This window comes from Toxorhynchites rutilus, chromosome 1 (genome assembly GCF_029784135.1).
Source record: "Toxorhynchites rutilus septentrionalis strain SRP chromosome 1, ASM2978413v1, whole genome shotgun sequence".
Taxonomy (NCBI): Eukaryota; Metazoa; Arthropoda; class Insecta; order Diptera; family Culicidae; genus Toxorhynchites; species Toxorhynchites rutilus.
Window position 1 is genome coordinate 133,000,231 of NC_073744.1, and position 17,837 is coordinate 133,018,067.

Sequence of the window (17,837 nt, forward strand, 5' to 3'; positions counted from 1 at the left end):
TTTGACAATGCTTGATATTTCACAATTATTCAATTATTTATCTCAAGAAAAATGAAATGTTATTCGTTATGATAGATGCGTAGATATATTTCCTATCAATTGATGCAAAAACCTTTGCGATCTATTGAGAAATGCTCGAGTTATAAGCGTTCCAAATCTTGCATTTTTTTCTACTTGTTCAGTGCCTAGATTTCCATTTCACCCCCTATATCTTCCGGTTAGACGTAGTCCTACGTCAAAAATAGAATTTCTCGATTTTTCCTCAAATCCGGATGAATGTCCACGTAGATAACAGGGGGAGGGGTGTAAGGAATGTCCATGGAGGGGGAGGGGGGGGTGTCTAAAATCATGCTTTTTCTGTCCACGTGGTATGTGGACGGCCCCTTATTTGTGTGGTTCAATCAGCCGGGTGCTATGATTGATGCTAGGATCGTTAGCAAAATCTCAAGCAGAACTGTCAGTGGGATACCCAATTCTTGTGAAAACAAAGGGGAAATGTCAGTGGGATACTCGATATGTTGGCATCTGTTAGTTCAATAGGGGTTCTCTAAAGACGTCACCCGGCTGGGTTCAATAGTGTTAATATTGAAGATTACTATCCACTATCGTTCGGGTTGAAGTAACATGCACACACTACCGCCTCTAGCGTATTAATATTTTCGAATCAAAAATATTATAGCACCGGTTGCGAGCTTCGCTTCCCCCCATAAACGAAAACGCTAGTACCGCCCAATTCTCGCGAGAACAGTACGACGAAAGGAAGTGGGAAAAAAAGGTACCCAACGTGTCTGCGTGGCGCGAAAATGCTTATCCCAGCGGCAATGTACCCCGCGTTGTTTCATGCATTCATATTTGTTCTGTGTCCTACATTCGAATGTTTGATACGCCGGTTGCCCCTGGTAACGGACGAAGGAGAAACAAAGTAGACGGCGATTGTTCAGCGGTTATTTTTGCGGGCCGCTGTCATTGTATGTTGTGCTGTCGCAACGGAATGTCCCGTTGAGAAAGGAAAAATTGGCTTGGAAAATGGATATTGACGTTGATGAGTTCATGTTGAAGTCCACCGCTGGATACAACTTTCAGGTATGTGTTTCGTGTATCTCGTGGAAAATTAAATGAAGGCCCCCGTTGATGATTACAGTACATCGATGTTAAAGATTTGGACCGTATTATAAGGAATGTTACAAAGAATTCCTATTTTCAAAATCAGACTGCACCTCACGCACCGAGTGCTGAGGCGAGGAATACGGATGTTCGGATGTTGTCTGATGGTGAAATAGATGAAATTTTGCGCACCACTGAGAATGATCTGAAGGAGGAGTTGCTTGCTGTTGATGGTAATCAAAACGCTATTGAATGTCAGCTAGAGCTTCCAGAAGAATTTAGTGATGAAGCCTCAACGGTTTGTTCCTCGTCTGCATCGTCGATTGTTGATTCGCCTGCTAGAGACTCCGACCATAGTATCACCGATGAAATAGCCGATATTGAAGATAACTTAGCGTTTGGTGATGATTATTGCTTTGGCGATGCCAGGCCTGTGGAGAACATTTCACAGTCTTCTGAAGAGAAGAATCGCGCCGAACCGCTCACTTCCATAGAGACCTATTTTGATTTTCTCGATTCAGAAACGATTGTGGAAGAGGTGATACTGCCACCAGAAGACAACGATGGCGATTCGGAGGGCTCTGAGTATGTGGCGCCGGTAATCAAGGTTCATTCACCTGTGAAACCCCCATCGGCATTAATCAGAACTTACGAAAACCAATGCAAGGAACCAGTGAACACGGTTCAACCGGTTTTCGATTTCGAAGCAATTGAACGATCCAGCAAGTCTAGCCCGGATTGTAAATCTGCTTCGCAGGTGTGCGACGCTAGATCCAACGAAAGAATGCGATCATCCTCGCGGAAGTCACTTTTAGATGCATTTGACACGTTTATCAAAATTACGGAATTGCAAAAGAAGGTGTGCATGTTGATTGATGATATAGGTCACTGTTTGGGGAAAAGAGCGGAGCCGGAGGATGAGCTCGAACAAAGAAAGCTGGAAAAACGAACAGCCGAATTCCAGATCAGATTCCAGAGAAACTATCTCTATCAGATAAATCGACTGGAAGAAGATATCCATATAATACCGAAAGAATCGGCGGAATTGGCTCAGAAAATTTATCAACTTTATAGATGCATTTATCAAGGACTGAAATTTTATTTGAAGAATATGAAGTATTTTGTAATTGATGTTAGTCCCGAGAAACTTTGGACTTTGGCTAAGCTAATTTTCAGAGCGACAAAGGTTTGCGTTCAAAAGAAAGTTTTTGACGATGATGATTTGATAGTGGAGGAACTATACGACAAATGTCATGTTTTAAAGACACGTTTGAAAGAGGAAGTCCAAAAACAGAAAACACACTCAAAAAAGTCCAAACAGACCAAGCCTTCGAGTAGTGTTGCATCTTCAAGTCACGTTCAGGTCTCGAAACTATCGATGTATGGAGCCACCACTCCGTTTCAAAAGAAGCGTACAAAAATTAACAAGAGTGTTAATCTGCCGACCAAAAAAACTCTAACCGCAGCGAAACCGAACCCAACCAAGCCCCCGAAGGCTGAAACCGTGACAAAGCCTCAACGTGGCAAAATAACTGCGGTCCCAATAGTTCAATCCAGTTCTTCCTCGCTGAACTGCAACAAAAGTTCGATGCGTGTTCGTTCGGTACGCACCGCAGCGAAACCGATCGACGATGTTGTAACCATGGTCCAGCAACAGTCGGATCCCCTAGCCAACTCTCGTCTGCTGAAGGAAGTTTCCAGTGCTCTCACGAAGATGTCCAACAGTCGGGATGCTGCCATCAGTCCGGAGGTCAACCAACAGCTGCACCAGATGATTATAGACACAATACAGAACATTACCCGACAACAGCTGAATCAATTGATACCATCGCTTGAGGTGAGTGAACGTGTGAATGAACGTTTCATTTATTTCATTATGAATATATTTTAACACACTTCTGATAAATTAATAGCAGTAACATATATCGAGCGTCTGAAGCTATGATAGAGAAGTAAAGAGAGAGAGGAGATGTTTTCATATAATGCTGTTGCTCGTGTTGACGATTATCTAGGGAGAGAGAGAGATGGAGCCGATGATGATGCGCGCTTAGACTGCGCACTTCTCGCAAATCGGTTGTTTGTCCTTGTCGGAACGGAACTTGGAATCCACTCCAATTGGTTCCTTGCATAGCTGAAAAATCAAACAGATCATTGTTTCAATACCACATTCCACCACTGCCAACGATGGGGTGAACCTTACCTTACATTTGAAGCACTCCTTGTGCCACTTGCCTTCGAGGGCAGAGATGGCCTTCTCGGCGATGGCTTTCTTGCAGCCACCGCACTTGGGTGCATACAGTCGCTCGTAATCGGCTGTGCAGTATGGTTTTCCGTTGCGCTCGAAGAATGTCTGGCCGGACAGTTGCTTCTTGCAAGGGCCACCACAGATGAAGTGCTCCAGATGCCAGGCCTTGCCCATTGCCTTCACCACTTTCTGTAAAAATTGAAAAAATACATCAAATTTTAGTGTCCAAAAATCATCTCTTTTATTTCATGATATATTTGGTAGTTTGGAGTTTGATATAATGATTAAACATTGTTGATTGAGAGAAAACAAGTGTAGCTCAGTGTTCAATGTGACATTTTTTATTTAGACCGTATTGGTTTGGAAATATTAGGCGATTTGCTTAGGGGGTCCAAATTGTCTCCACTTATCCTACATACAAATGGAAGGCCAAATGTGTTGGTGAGCGCAAAACCCGAGGAAGGAATGGCCCTATTTGAGCCGACTTTATTTTGTAGTATTCGTCTCTTTCCGTAGATCAATATATCGGAGAAAAAATCGGAAAACTTTGCAGGAAGGTCGGAAAATTGAATTCCCATATGTTTTACAATTACATCATGATAAGCGTTTTCGGTCCTTTCGATGTTTACGCTGTTTACGTTTATTGTATCGCAAGCAAACCTGTGTTCCATCGATTGCCCGGTTAGTTTGAAACATAGGAGACGATCCTTTAGTTAGGTCCGACCGAACGTTAGCGAGATTGAAATTAATTGCATCCAAATGGAAATTTTCACTGAGAGCTCAAGAGTTGCTTAACATATCCTTTTATAGTCCACGGCGAAATAATTTTCAGAATACTTTGGGATATTCGAACGTGAACATGAACGGGGAAATATTTGATTCACCACTGTTTTCACGTTCACGTTCACCGAAGTCGGTGAACAATGGGGAATTCACCAACATCTCGACTCCACGGTGAAAATTCAGAATCGTAGTGAAATATTGAATTAAATAATTTTTATCAATATGGATTATGTTTAAAAATATTTTTCAACTAGAAAATGTTTTTTCCTATCGTTTCAAGATGTTTTCCCCGCTTTTTATATATAGGCTGATGAATTATCAAAAAAGTGTATGTTCACGTTCACGTTTTTTTTTTTTTTTTTTTTTTTTCTTTCTTTATTAAAGAGATTTTCAGCCAAAGGCTGGTTCATCTCTAAACGAGAGAGTGGAGAGGCCTGAGGGGACTCTCTCAAATAGTGGGTAATTGTACCCCTTATTATGTTACACCCTAAACATGGAGCCATGAGTGGGCTAGACCTATGAATTGGGGACATCAAATTTTCTATATTTTCTCTTTTTATATTGGTTTCCGTTCTCGTTGTCCTAGTCCATGCCTGGTCTTTGCCTTGTAGATCCGTTGTTGCTGTTTCCTTTGCGTGTCCTTTCTATTGTTCGCGTCGTCGTGCTTATCCATTGAAACTTGTTTCCGTTCTCGTTGTTCTAGTTCATGTTTCGTCTTCATTTTATTGACCCGTCGTTGCCTTTCCGTTTATCGTGTCTACAAGTGGCATCACAGAGGAGTCTACTGCCGGTCGGGCTATCACCCTCCTCCATTCGCGTGGTGTGTGTTTGGTGGTGTGATTTACGTCCGGTTGTACATGTTGTTATCTTTTAAGTATGCAATCACTGCAGCAATTGTGGATGTGTCATTGCCTAAAGCGTCTCTGATATTTCCAGGGACCCCGTGTAGTGTTCTTGACCCATCGTATTGTGGACAGTGACATAAAACATGTTCTACTGACTGGTGACTGCGGCACAAACCGCATTGAATTCGGAAGCTGTCTCTGTTTCCGCCCATGTTGTAGGCAAAAGCGGCATGCCCGGTTCTGAGTCTGGAAATAATCTGCTGATCGCGGTGTCCCCGGGGATCCTCCCATCTAGAGATTGTCGCTTTAATCTTGCGTAGAAAGAATTCCCGAGTTCCACGTCGACCAGCGTCGTACCATTTTGAGCCCATCTCTGCTCAATTTGTTTGGACACCCATGTTTTCACGTCATCTGCCGGAACTAGACTTGTGAAGTGTGCCCTTCGTCGACCCGATGCTGCAAGACGATCCGTTTCTTCGTTCCCGGGTATTCCAGAGTGGCCCGGTATCCACATGAATGTGGTATCTGGAGGTGTGTCCATGAGGATTTGTTGAATCCACGGGTGTGTCGGTTTTTCCGAGTCAATCGCTGATATCACACTGGCCGAGTCGGACAGCACCAGGACGGGACTGTCCGATGGATGGGTTGCAGCAATGTACGCTGCGACCGCCTCTGCTGAAAAGACGTTGCAAGCGTCTGGAAGGCGATGACAGGTAGATATGTCTGGACCTGTCACTCCTATCCCGACTCTTTTTGAGGCTTTGGAGCCATCCGAGTAGCGAACAGTGTGTTCCGCGTACCGGGTATTTAAAAGTTCCGCAATATGTTTCCGAACGGCTATGGGGTTAGAACCGGCCTTGTAGTGGTCCTTTATCGTTGTATCCGTTTTTAAACGTTTCATATTCCAGCTTCTCGATCCATTCCATTGGATTCCGAATATCGGCGGAAGTTTCTGACCGGTTGTTTCCTGGAGGAGGCGGTTAGCCTCGACAAGGAGAAAACCTTCCCCGTTCGATCCTTCTGTCTTATTTATAAATCGGATCGCACGGTGACATAGTGTTTTCCTTATATAGAACCGGAACGGGAGTATGCCACTCTCAGCGCAAGCTGCGTCTGAGGGGGTAGACGGGAGAAGACCGGAGGTAGTGCGGATGGCGCGATTGTATGTGGGATCGAATTTGTCCAGTAGGGTCTGGATACCCAATACCGTGAGTTCCAATCCATAGGATAGGCGGGAGTTTACTATAGCATTACAGACGTTCATCCTCGTTTTCCGATTAGAGTTCGTGTGTCGACCGGCAAGGCATCTAAGTAAGTTGATACGACTTTGGCAATCATTTTTGACTCTATCGCAGTGCTGGCTGAAAGACAATTTACGGTCTACGGTGACTCCGAGAATCCGGATTGTTTTTCGTCTTGGGATGATTGTTCCTTGGATCCGGATCGGGGTGTTACTAATTCTGTGATTTGTATTACATATGTGGGTAAACTCGCTCTTAGATGGAGATAGTTGGAAGCCCACTGAGGAGGCCCACTTCGCCACCCATGAAATGGCTTGGGCGAGCTTCCGTCTAACAAGCTTGATGGAGGCGCCCATTACCATTAGCATCACGTCGTCCGCGTATACGAAAACACGGATGCCCCTTGGTAGGTTCTCGAAAATGCTGTTCATTTTTACCAGGAAAAGTGTCACGGCTAACACGGACCCTTGGGGAACTCCGGTTTCTTCGGCGAATTCTCTCGATTTTTGATTTCCAACTATTACTCGGAAAGAACGATGGCTCAGGAAACCCTTCACGAAGTGAAGCATGTGGCCTGCGATGCCCCATCTGTACAGCTGCTGCAGAACTGCCGGGGTCCAAGCTCGGTTATATGCTTTGGCAATGTCCAGTGCCGCTAGTTCAGTGTGCAGGTTTTCCGTCCTTGCCTCGTTTAGAGCATGGCTCAGGGTGGCCAGATACGTGTTGGTCCCGCAGCCAGATCGGAACGCGTGTTGTCGGAAGTCTAGCAGATGGTTTTCGGATAGGTGTTGAGTCAGTCGTCGGTTCACCATTCTCTCCATGACCTTGGAGGCGCAGCATGTCAGTGATATGGGACGATAGTCCTCTGGCGAGTGTCCGGTTTTGTTTGGTTTTTTAATCGGGACAACCAAGCTGCTGGACCATTCTCGAGGGAAATCGCGCTCAGTCCAGATCCGGTTAAAAACCTCCAGCAATTTCGACTTGCCTGTTGCGGTGAGTTTCTCAAGGAGAGGGTAACCAACATCGTCCGGTCCCGCTGATTTGCCCTTTCCGACGGCCAGCGCCAGGTTAAGTTCGCGGATGTGGAATGGTTGGTTGAGATTCGGGTTTGGGTCTATGTCTGGTATTTTGTATCTCCGTATTGAGTCTGTCTTGACATCGTTTTTTCTTTTGAAGTCTTCAGAGTAGCCATCCAACGCTGATATAGTATGGAAGTGGTTTCCCAACGCGTTTGCGACTACGAGTGGATCAGTGGTAGTCTCGTTCATCACGGACAGGGTGATGCCTTTGCATTTCCTTTTCCCTGAGAGGGCGTTAACTCGTCGCCATAGCTCAGCCGATGTGCTTTCACTAGACACACCGTCGATGAACTCTCGCCAGCTGTTTGTTTTTGCGTTGCGTATCGTTTTCCTGCATTCGTTCCGAGCTGTCCGATAGAGTTCTACCGCCTTCATTTTGTCGGGGTGCCCAACGGGTATTCGTTTTGCCGCCCGTAGAGCCTTCCTCCTTGATTTAACTGCTGCTTTTACATCGGGGGACCACCATCGGGTTGCCCTCCTGCCAGGGACTGAGCTGCTTCTCGGTATGGATGTGAGAGCTGCGTTAAACAGACCTTTCGAGAGTTGATTCATGGTTGTTGGGCCGGGCTCCCGGTTGAGTTGATCCAGGAAACTTTCGACGTTGGTTTGATAGGCTGTCCAATCCGCTTGGTCATACTGCCACCGTGGCCGCCTGGTGAGCACTGAGGGTTTGTCATCAGTCCGAATGATAATCGGGTAGTGATCACTCCCCATCGGGTCAGAGTGTGTTCGCCACAATAGGCGGGGAAGAAGATTTCGGCTAGAAAAGCTTAGGTCTATGGCTGTTTCGATACGACCGTGTACGAAGGTAGGAGACCCGTCATTTAACACTACGAGTTCCACCTCCTCCATGGCTTCTGTGATGGTAACTCCACGCTGGTTGTGGTTGGGACTTCCCCACGTCTCGTGGTGTCCGTTAAAGTCTCCTAGGACGAGGGTTGAACCGGTGATATTGCGCAGTGTGTTAATGAGCTCATTTCGTAGGTTGAGGATTCTCGGATTTGGTAAATATAGTGAAACGATAGTCACCGGAAATGGTTGGTGAACTTTCACTGCAACCGCTGGAAGCTCTGTGTATAGACTCACTTCGGTGAACTGAAACGGTTGACGAATTCCTATTGCGACGGAATGATAAAAATTGGGGTGCACCCCTAGGACCCATCTGTATCGGCCACCTAGGGATCTGTTAAGTTTGATGGTATCGGCTTTGTGGACTTCCTGGATGGCTAACACAATTGGGCAGTACTTCTGAACCAGAAGTTCAATATCGCAGTAGTTGTTGAAGTATCCGTTCATGTTCCATTGGATGGCTAGCGTTGAGCCTGTAAGGTGGCTGTTTCTGAGGTTCCGCTGTGGTACTGGGTCAGATGACAACAGTGAGCTTGGCGATTGGACGTTCGAGCTTGTTAGGCGAGTTGCGGACCCCGACAGAGCTCCACCGACAGAAGCAGTCTGATTGAACCCCGCTGTAGGCAGAGGTGAGGGAGCCGCAGAAAGAAGTGTTGATGGTTTTGAAGGTGTTGTGGAATTGCCGGTCTTTGCCTGTCGCGAGTTGTGTTTCCGTTTATCTACTGTAGCGGTCATTCGCTCCGCAATTCTTGCTGAGCGTCGAAGGGGTTTTTTAGACTCTGCTTTCGATGATTCGAGAAAGTCCACCGGGCGCCGGGGGGTGGTCCCTAGTTCCGGTTTGTTTATAACTTCCGCACTAGGGGGGCCTCGGCTACCCAGGACTGTGTTCTTCCTGATGTGTTTCCCGTTGTCCTGCGAGGGATACGGGGGTGTGACCCGCTTGTCCGTCTCGCTTTCATAGGAGCTTCCCTCGCTGTCCTGCGAGGAATACGGGTGTGATACCCGCTTGTCCGTCTCGCTTTCTATGGCTCGCCATATATTGTGGCTTGTCGAACGAGTTGCGGACCCCGACAGAGCTCCACCGATGGAAGCAGTCCAGGGAGACCCCGCTACCGGCAGAGGTGAGGGAGCCGCGGAGAAAGTTGAAAGTACTCGTGAAGGTCCAGGAACTGGTGTTTTGTAGTTTCCGATAGTTGCCCTCCATTGGTCGTACTTTTTGGCATCAACTGTTGCGTCTGGTGGCATGGTATTCCATCCCGTAATTCTCACAGGTCGTCGGAGGGGTGGTTTGGTTTCTGTGACTTCTGCGCTAGGAGCGCTCCGGCTGACCGGGACTACGTATCTCTTATTTTGTCCCACGTTGTCCTGCGAGGAATACGGGAGTGGGACCCGCTTGTCCGTCTCGCTTCCGATCTGTTTACTGAAGCTTCCCTCGTTGTCCTGCGAGGAATACGGGATTGAGACCCGCTTGTCCGTCTCGCTTTCGATTTGTATATTCATGTTTCCCTCGCTGTCCTGCGAGGAATACGGGAGTAAAACCCGCTTGTCCGTCTCGCTTGTTTCCGTTGGGTGTCGAGGATTGTCTGTCAGTTCCGGTCCTCCAAAGACTTCCGCACTGGCAGGGCCTCGGCTACCCAAGGTTGTGTTGTCAGTGGTGAAATGGGAGTTCGTTTCGTCGGTTTGGGTGTGTGCATTGTCCTCTCTGTGCTCTCTAGTGTGGCTTTTCGCTTTGTTACGTGTGAGGACCATTGATGATTGCTCAATTGTGGTCTATTGTCTTTCTATTGACTGGAGAGGACATTCCTACTGCAAGCTACGGCAAAATCTCCATATGTTCCCGTGTTTCATCGTCTTCTGGATCATCAGAAGAGACGTTGAAGTCCATGCTGAAATCTCTGACTGATTGAGAGTTTTCTGCCTCTTCGTCAGAGATTTGTATGGCCTGGTCGGCTGTAGGAGATGTGCATTTCTTGTGCTTTTTGGGGGCGGGTTTGTTGAACGATGAATTGTTTTGTGTGGTACCATTATTGCAAGAAGCGAGCTCTGGAGGTCTTTCCGCATTGGAATTTTCGTCGGTCCGACGTCCTTCCTTGCCACGCTTCTGCGAGTTTGATCGTTGAGAAGATCGGGATCGTGATCTGCGGTTGGATGTTATCAGGTTACTAGTGATGTTGCTGGTCGAGGTTTTTTCAATTGAAACTAATTCCTTTTTGGATTCTTTCGTCGTTGGTGTACTCTGTTTTTTCGAGGCAGTTATGATTTTGGGGGTTGAAGTAAGTGTATTGGTGGCATTTAGGACGGCCTCCAACTCAGCAATCCGCGCATCCTTCTCGGCGATTTGTTTGAATTTTGCTTTCATTGCCGTTATGAGGGCATCCATTTTCTTATCGCGTTTCGTAGCTTCCTGTTGGAGGAGTTTAATTTGTTGGTCCTTTTTCATAGTTTCGGAAAGTAATCGTTCAAATTTAGTGTTGAGTTCTGCAAAACGAGCATCGTTGCTTTCGGTGACTACGGCAGCAGTGGTCTTAGCTCGATGGGACGAGTCGTACATTCTTCTAGCGGCTGGGTAGCCGATACCCTGGTCTACCATGAGGTGCTGAATTTCGAACTCTTTCATGTAAACTGGACATTTCCTGCTACTTACCGCGTGTGAGTTGCTTGAGCAGTGTTTACAGTAGGGATTAGCTTTGCATGGGGTCTCTGGAGTAATTGGGTGATTACCGCAGCATATGCCACATACTGGAATTTCGATAGGACAACGCTTTCGAGGGTGACCGTAATCATAGCAACCGTAGCACAACATTGGTGTTGGATAGTATGGCCGGGTTCGAACTCTGATCCAACCAAAATTGATGGTTTGCGGTACCACGGTTCCACTGAGAGTCAGGATCAAAGTGGGTGTAGGTACTACCATGTCGCCTTCTTTTTTGGTGATTCTTCGGACGTCTTTAACTCTTTGATCTTGTAGCTCTTTTTTTATCTCTTCCGTATTATAGCTAGTGGTTTCCGGGCAGTAGACGACACATCTACATTGGTTCAGTGTGGGGTGGTCGTTTATTTTTATTTCCGTTCCATCAATAAGTTTGGTCATTGTTTTGATGGTATCGATAAGCTTTTGATTCCGCATTTTTATGATGTAGGAAGCCCCTCTATTTTCGGGCCTCGCGTCAACAATTTTGGTGCGCAAGAATGTCTCTACTGATTTGCGTATCTCGAAAGGTCTTTTAGGGAGTGCTTTTGACACACCCTCCAGTCGCAGTATTTGCAATTCACCGTAATCGCCATTGAAATCACCATATTCGGGAAAGGTACGTCCCGTATATGACCCTTCAAATTTGTTTGTTGGGCCGGGATCCCCAGGATCCTCATGAGGATTGAGGGGGGGAAAACCCCCCGTTGCCATGTTGGACGGCTACTGTTGGGTTTTGTTTTTCTGCCGACACTCGATATAAAAGAGTAAAATACTCGCGAAACAAAGTCCGATTATAATTCGAAAGACTTCACTTTTTATTCACTTAATTCTTTCGCAGTTCTAAATTCAAATTTATATCAGTTAGATGAACTGATGAAAACGCACCTTAAAGGCGCGTGTCAACTGAACTGGCAACACGGGTTTGGATCAGATGTATGAATAGTAAATATAAACAAGAGTTATGGCGTATGTTCACTGTGTTTTCTTTCACCCACCGACAATATATTCGGGATAAAATCACTATCCCCCGCGCGTGATAACAGTTTATTTACCGGTTAGGAGATGTAGTTCCAATCCGGTAATACTTTCCCGGTAAGTTTTTAATGAAATAACACGGAAGCATCTGATATTAACCGGAGTAAATCGCACCGATAGAGAACGCGTATTGTCGCAACGAATGCATCCAAGACGACTGGTCACGTTCACGTTGACGCGAGCTCTAAACCAGCCTTTACATGGAATACATGTTTGATACTTTTAATAATTTTCATTCGTAATTTTTATTTTCATAGCGTGTTATTCCAGCTGAGAATCTATTGCCATTTTCACTTCAAAACCAACGGATCACGAAGCTTAATTCCACAAACGCGAAATCCAATTGGATTAACAACGATCTCATTATGGAACAAATGGGAATTATTTTATTTCGAACTTTCTCTCAAAGTTTTCCAAAAATTTCAAAACTTTTCCTCAACGATAAAGTCAAGACGCCTCAACTCGGACAACTCGGATATAGGATGAAGCTTGATATAATGATTAAATATTATTGATTGAGAGAAAACAAGTGTAGCTCAGTGTCTAAAGTGACTTTTTTTTATTTGGACCGTATTGGTTTGGAAATATTAGACGATTTGCTTAGGGGGCCCAAATTGTCCCCACTTACCGTACATAAAAATGACGGGTGGGTAATGTCGGGGAGATAACCGGAGTGACGTAGGACTATACAAAGGGGACAGCTTTTGCTAAATATATATTTCGAATATATTTTTTTATTTTCTACCTGAAAAATGGATTAGTTTACTGTTTACTCTTCATGAACATGTTGGGGGTTCTGAAAAGAATCTTTGGTGTTGTGTTTTTGCGTTTTTTTTTCAAACTTGATTCTTGTTTTTTTCCTGAAGGATTTGTACTTATTAAATGTTCAACGCCGGGCATCTTTCGGCGTATACTCATGTCTTACAATCAAAATGATGGCTGTGATAGGGAATGCATAGGCTGTTATCAGCTCATTCACTATCATATATTTCAGTATTGAGCACATTACCGTACCTTAAACTGTGGTTTCGGAGACGAATGAATTGTAAGATTTGTAGTCTCCGCAAACAAAGTAAATAAAAATTAAAAAGAACTGAGGTTTTGGAGACGAACTCTACGATCTGTCGAGAAATTAACGAGCTAGAAGCGTTCTGAAAAACCAACAGTAAATACAGGGACAGATGACCTTCGGATTAAAGTCCTTTAAAATAAGAACAGAGCAGCAGGAAATACATAGCTCATCATGTTGCCCCTTAGTTAATTTTCTATACAATGCAGATGTAACGTCAGTCAATTTTCAACATCAGTTATCAACCAAAGAAAGCAATTCTTGTTATCGAGAAAATTCGTTAATGCCATCCTGCATACAATGTGTTGTAATTTGAAGCCACTTTTAATTCGGAAACCAAGCATGGGTTTGTGAAAACTGAATAATCAATTTAAAAGACCCCAACCACCAATAAGTTCAAGAACAAGCATAAACAAAATAAATCAGTTTATATTATATGTCATATTATGTCACTTTAGAATGCATTGGTATTGTGAATAACTTTTAATAACTCTTCTTTGAATGGTTTAATGGCCCTGAAAAGCGCGGTGTTTTACGGTGGCTGGTTTTGCCACCAAAGCCGTCTGTATAAACAAACTTTTTCCTTCATCTACCTGCTGCCGTTTTGCGATTGCGTTTACCACTCGCTGAAACTAGTTGTTGCCTCCGAACCGAATGTGCTCTGTTCTGTAGGCGGGTTTTCTTATTGTCGTGAGCAGCTTCGCAAGCCAACTTGAGCACTCCGGCGGCCGAAATTCTATAACCGCTATTAGGTATACTACTGGTGCTCCGGCACCAATCCGTTGATGCGATGTGATGTGAAATGATGCCATACAACCACACTGATTTACGGTTTGAAAGAGAATGATATATTTTTCAGCGGATCCGTGCGTTTTGTACTTTAGCGGTACACGCTCACAGGATAGAGACAAATCGGCAGACTCAGCCAAAGGGGCGAGTCCAACGAGACGAACGAATGAGCGTTAAAAGGCAGCGATGGCAAAAAAATACATTCATTACGATTTGTTCGCTCGTGGATTGACATGCAGGCTAAAAAGGGTCCTTTTCAGGATCACAAAATTATCTTCAATCTGAAGAGTTTATTGTTTTTGTTATCACTCGATATCCCCATCTTGTTCGGCTAAACCTTTCTGTTTAGCGATTGCGTTTGCCACTCGCCACAGCTTTCACAGTTGGAAAATTTCTTCCCATCCAGCTTGTGACATATTGTACAGTAAATTACATTCAATGGCACGTCGCATTACCACCACTCAGTGTCGGATTGGAGGCGATTTTAACCTGTAATTGAACATTTGCGATGACTGTGGTACAGGGTCGACTCTCAATGTGGAGTCATAATTTGAACCCCGAACTCTATGTTTACAAAAATGTCCAACTAAATATGTCGCATTACAGGTCCGTCCAATTAGCTAAATGTCGAGATAAGTGTAAATTACTGTACTTTCAATCTAGAAGCAATTTAAGAATTGGTGAAAATCAATAAGCTCAGAACAACTGCCAAATTCACATACTCATCATATCCTGGCAAACAAATTATGAAAAAATCAATTTGTGTTTTATTATTATTTTGGATATTGTTTTAAAAAGCATTGAACTGTATTTCCTAAACTCTTTTTTGGAAGGTTTAATGGCCCTGAAAAGCGCCTTGTTTTATGGAATGGTTTCAATTTAGAAAACTTAGTACTCGTGGTTTCGAAAAAAACCATTTCGAACGCCCTCGATGCCGCCTTGTTCTGGATTTGCCACCAAAGCAGTTTGTACAAAGAACAAACTTTTTTCTTATGCTACCTGCTGCCGTTTTGCGAATGCGTTTGCCACTCGCTGCAACTGCCTGTTGTCTTGATGTCCACCGAACCGAATGTGTTCTGTTCTGAATGCGGGTTTTCTTATCGTTGCGAGCAGCTTTACCAGCCAACTCGATCACTTCGGCGGCCGAAACTATATAACGCCGGCTAGGTGGACTGGTGCACTGGTACTAACGCGCTCGGCCTAGCTACCCTTGCGGGGAGCTCCAGATCAACACGGTTCGAGCGGGATTTCCCTTCCCTTCACTTTTCCTCCTTTACCATGTCCAGACATGGCTGCTTGGGTTGGTTTGTTGAGGTGTTGTGATGCGAACCGATGTGGTGTACGGTTTGAATGAGAATGATCGTTACGGAAGGAAGGAAGGTCTTGTATTATAGAGACTTTAAACTTTTGCAGTTCATTCGTCTCTAGCCTTGAGAAAGGCCCTTTGAAAACTCTACTCTACTCTACTCCAGCGCTACCACCTCCACCCTCTTGCCTTGAGAAAGGCACTCGATCCCTCGCCGTCCAGCTCGTCCAGCAACGATGTTGTCCAGTCGGTGTCCACACAAAGAATGATCGTTACGACAGCGGAGCGGGGATTTTTAAGCTGACTGGCTGGCTCGAGAATTACGCATGTGTGAGACTGCGACCAATGTTTCGTTCATTATTTTCTTTTTCCTTTCCAATTGTGCTTCATTCTATTTCGCTGCTGCTCTGGTTGCCCGTTTTGGTCGGTACGATTTGAGGAGCACAAAATGGGCCAATCAAAAATGGGCACATAGTGCATTTGGACAATGCTTGTTATTTCACAATTATTCAATTATTTATCTCAAGAAAAATGATATGTTATTCGTTATGATAGATGCGTAGATATATTTCCAATCAATTGATGCAAAAATCTTTGCGATCTATTGAGAAATGCTCGAGTTATAAGCGTTTCAAATCTTGCATTTTTTCCTACTTGTTCGGTGCCTAGATTTCCATTTCATCCCCTACATCTTCCGGTTAGACGTAGTCCTACGTCAAAATGGAAGGCCAAATGTGTTGGTGAGCGCAAAACTCGAGGAAGCAATGGCCCTATTTGAGCCGACTTGATTTTGTTGTATTCATCTCTTTCCGTAAATCAACATAGCGGAGAAAAAAACAAAAAAAAAAATTCGGAAAACTCTGAAGGAAGGTCGGAAAATAGAATTCCCATATGTTTTAAAATTACATCATGATAAGCGTTTTCGGTTTGCGGTTTCGATGTTTACGCTAATGAAATTGATCTTTGTTCGTGAGTGGAAATAGGTTTTCGGGCGAAGTAGTGCACTCCTATATCCGAGTTGTCCGAGTTGTGGCGTCTTGACTTTATCGTTGAGGAGTTGAGTTGCTTAACATATCCTTTCATAGTCCACCGCGAAATAATTTTCATAATACTTTGGGATATTCGAACGTGAACATTAACGAGGAAAAATTTGGAAATTTTTGGAAAGCTTTGAGAGAAAGTTAAAAAAAATTAATTCCCATTTGTTCCATAATGAGATCGTTGTTAGTCCAATTGGATCTCGCGTTTGTGGAATTAAGCTTCGTGTTCCGTTGGTTTTGAAGGGAAAATAGATTCTCAACTGGAATAACACGCTATGAAAATAAAAATTACGAATGAAAATTCAATTTTCTGTATCAAACATGTATTCCATCTAAAGGCTAGTTTAGAGCTCTCGTTAACGTGAGCGTGAACACACACTTTTTTGTTAATAATTCATCATTCCATATATAAAAAGCGGGGAAAACATCTTGAAACGATAGGAAGAAACATTTTCTAGTTGAAAAATATATTGAAACATAATCCATATTGATAAAAATGAACTAATTCAATATTTCACTACGGTTCTGAATTTTCACCGTGGAGACGAGATGTTGTTGAATTCTCCATTGTTCACCGACTTCGGTGAACGTGAACGTGAAAACAGTGGTAAATATAATCGTTAAATATTTCCCCGTTCATGTTCACGTTCGAATATCCCAAGGTATTCTGGAAATTATTTTGCCGTGAGCTGTAAAACTATATGTTGAGCAACTCTTGAGTTCTCAGTGAAAATTTCCATATGGATGTAATTTCATTCAATCGGATCTCTGTAGGGTTGAAAAACTTCGTTGCTTCGGGTTTATTCGTAAACAACTGTACATTTTATCCATATTACTTTATTGAAGCTCGATGTTTATTTATTTTAAGTTTACTGGCGAACTTTTAATATGAACGCGAACGTGAACAAAAAACATTCTATTCACCACGATTTTTAAGGTTGTTTTTTCGCACTGTGGTTCACCGTGAAATGATCGTACTATTCCACCACCTGCTCAAGTTAACGTTTGCGGGAACTCTAACTCGGAAGAACATGTTATTTGCGAGTGAATCAGAAATCTTGAGCGAAACTTGTGTCTTAAAATTTATAGATATACAAATCTCGTGTCATCATGTTCGTGGTCGAACTCCTCCGAAACGGCTCGACCGATTTTGATTGAACTATGCACAAAAAACTTGGTAGACATGAGAATAGGTCGTAAACTTTATATGATACTGCTAGGGTACCGATTACTATACATTTAACACCGATTAGGGTGGCCCTATGCAGAAATATTTTAAAAAAATTCTTTTTTCTCATTGCGTTAGGTTCGCTTCAACGAACTTTCATCCACACATACACAAGTAACCTCGAATCTGGAAGGCTTATTGATTGAGCACAATAAATTATTGAAATCTTTAAATCACACATGCTCGAATTGCAAAATGACATTCACGTTATCATCATCGATCCCGATGAAACACTAAATTCATGGAACACGAATTATGGTAGGTAACTGCACAGTGACGCGAGAAATTGTGATTCGAAGAAGAAACAATAGTCTGAAATTCATCGTCGACACTCACCGTTCCTACGACCGTCTCCATGTTCTCCTTCAATAGCAATAACGTTCCCAACGTTCGCCTTGCCAATGTAGTATTACTTGCGTCATTTTCATTAGTACTTAGTTGAAATATCTATGCCAAGCAATACGCCTTGAATGTATTCTGAGTGACATGCTCTAGAATATCTGTGACTACAGTTCAAGTCAAAAGTGTTTCT

General features: G+C 43.8%; 2 protein-coding genes across 2 annotated transcripts in view; one reads left to right on the forward strand and one right to left on the reverse strand.

Moving 5' to 3' along the window:
• Positions 1–963: 963 nt before the first annotated feature.
• Positions 964–3,232, forward strand: LOC129761958 (uncharacterized). The gene is made up of 2 exons (XM_055759821.1): positions 964–1,083; positions 1,142–3,232. Exons 1-2 carry the CDS (start codon positions 1,027–1,029, stop codon positions 2,993–2,995), a joined length of 1,911 nt encoding a protein of 636 aa, XP_055615796.1. The 5' UTR covers positions 964–1,026; the 3' UTR covers positions 2,996–3,232.
• The window catches only part of LOC129761960 (paxillin), a 41,739-nt gene continuing 26,838 nt past the window's right edge, over positions 2,937–17,837 (reverse strand). Inside the window, exons 3-4 of the mRNA XM_055759824.1 lie at positions 3,305–3,538; positions 2,937–3,235 (exon numbers count right to left, since the gene is read on the reverse strand). Of these exons, the coding sequence (XP_055615799.1) occupies positions 3,152–3,235; positions 3,305–3,538 (318 nt within the window). The 3' untranslated portion in view covers positions 2,937–3,151. The remainder of the gene's footprint in view (positions 3,236–3,304; positions 3,539–17,837) is intronic.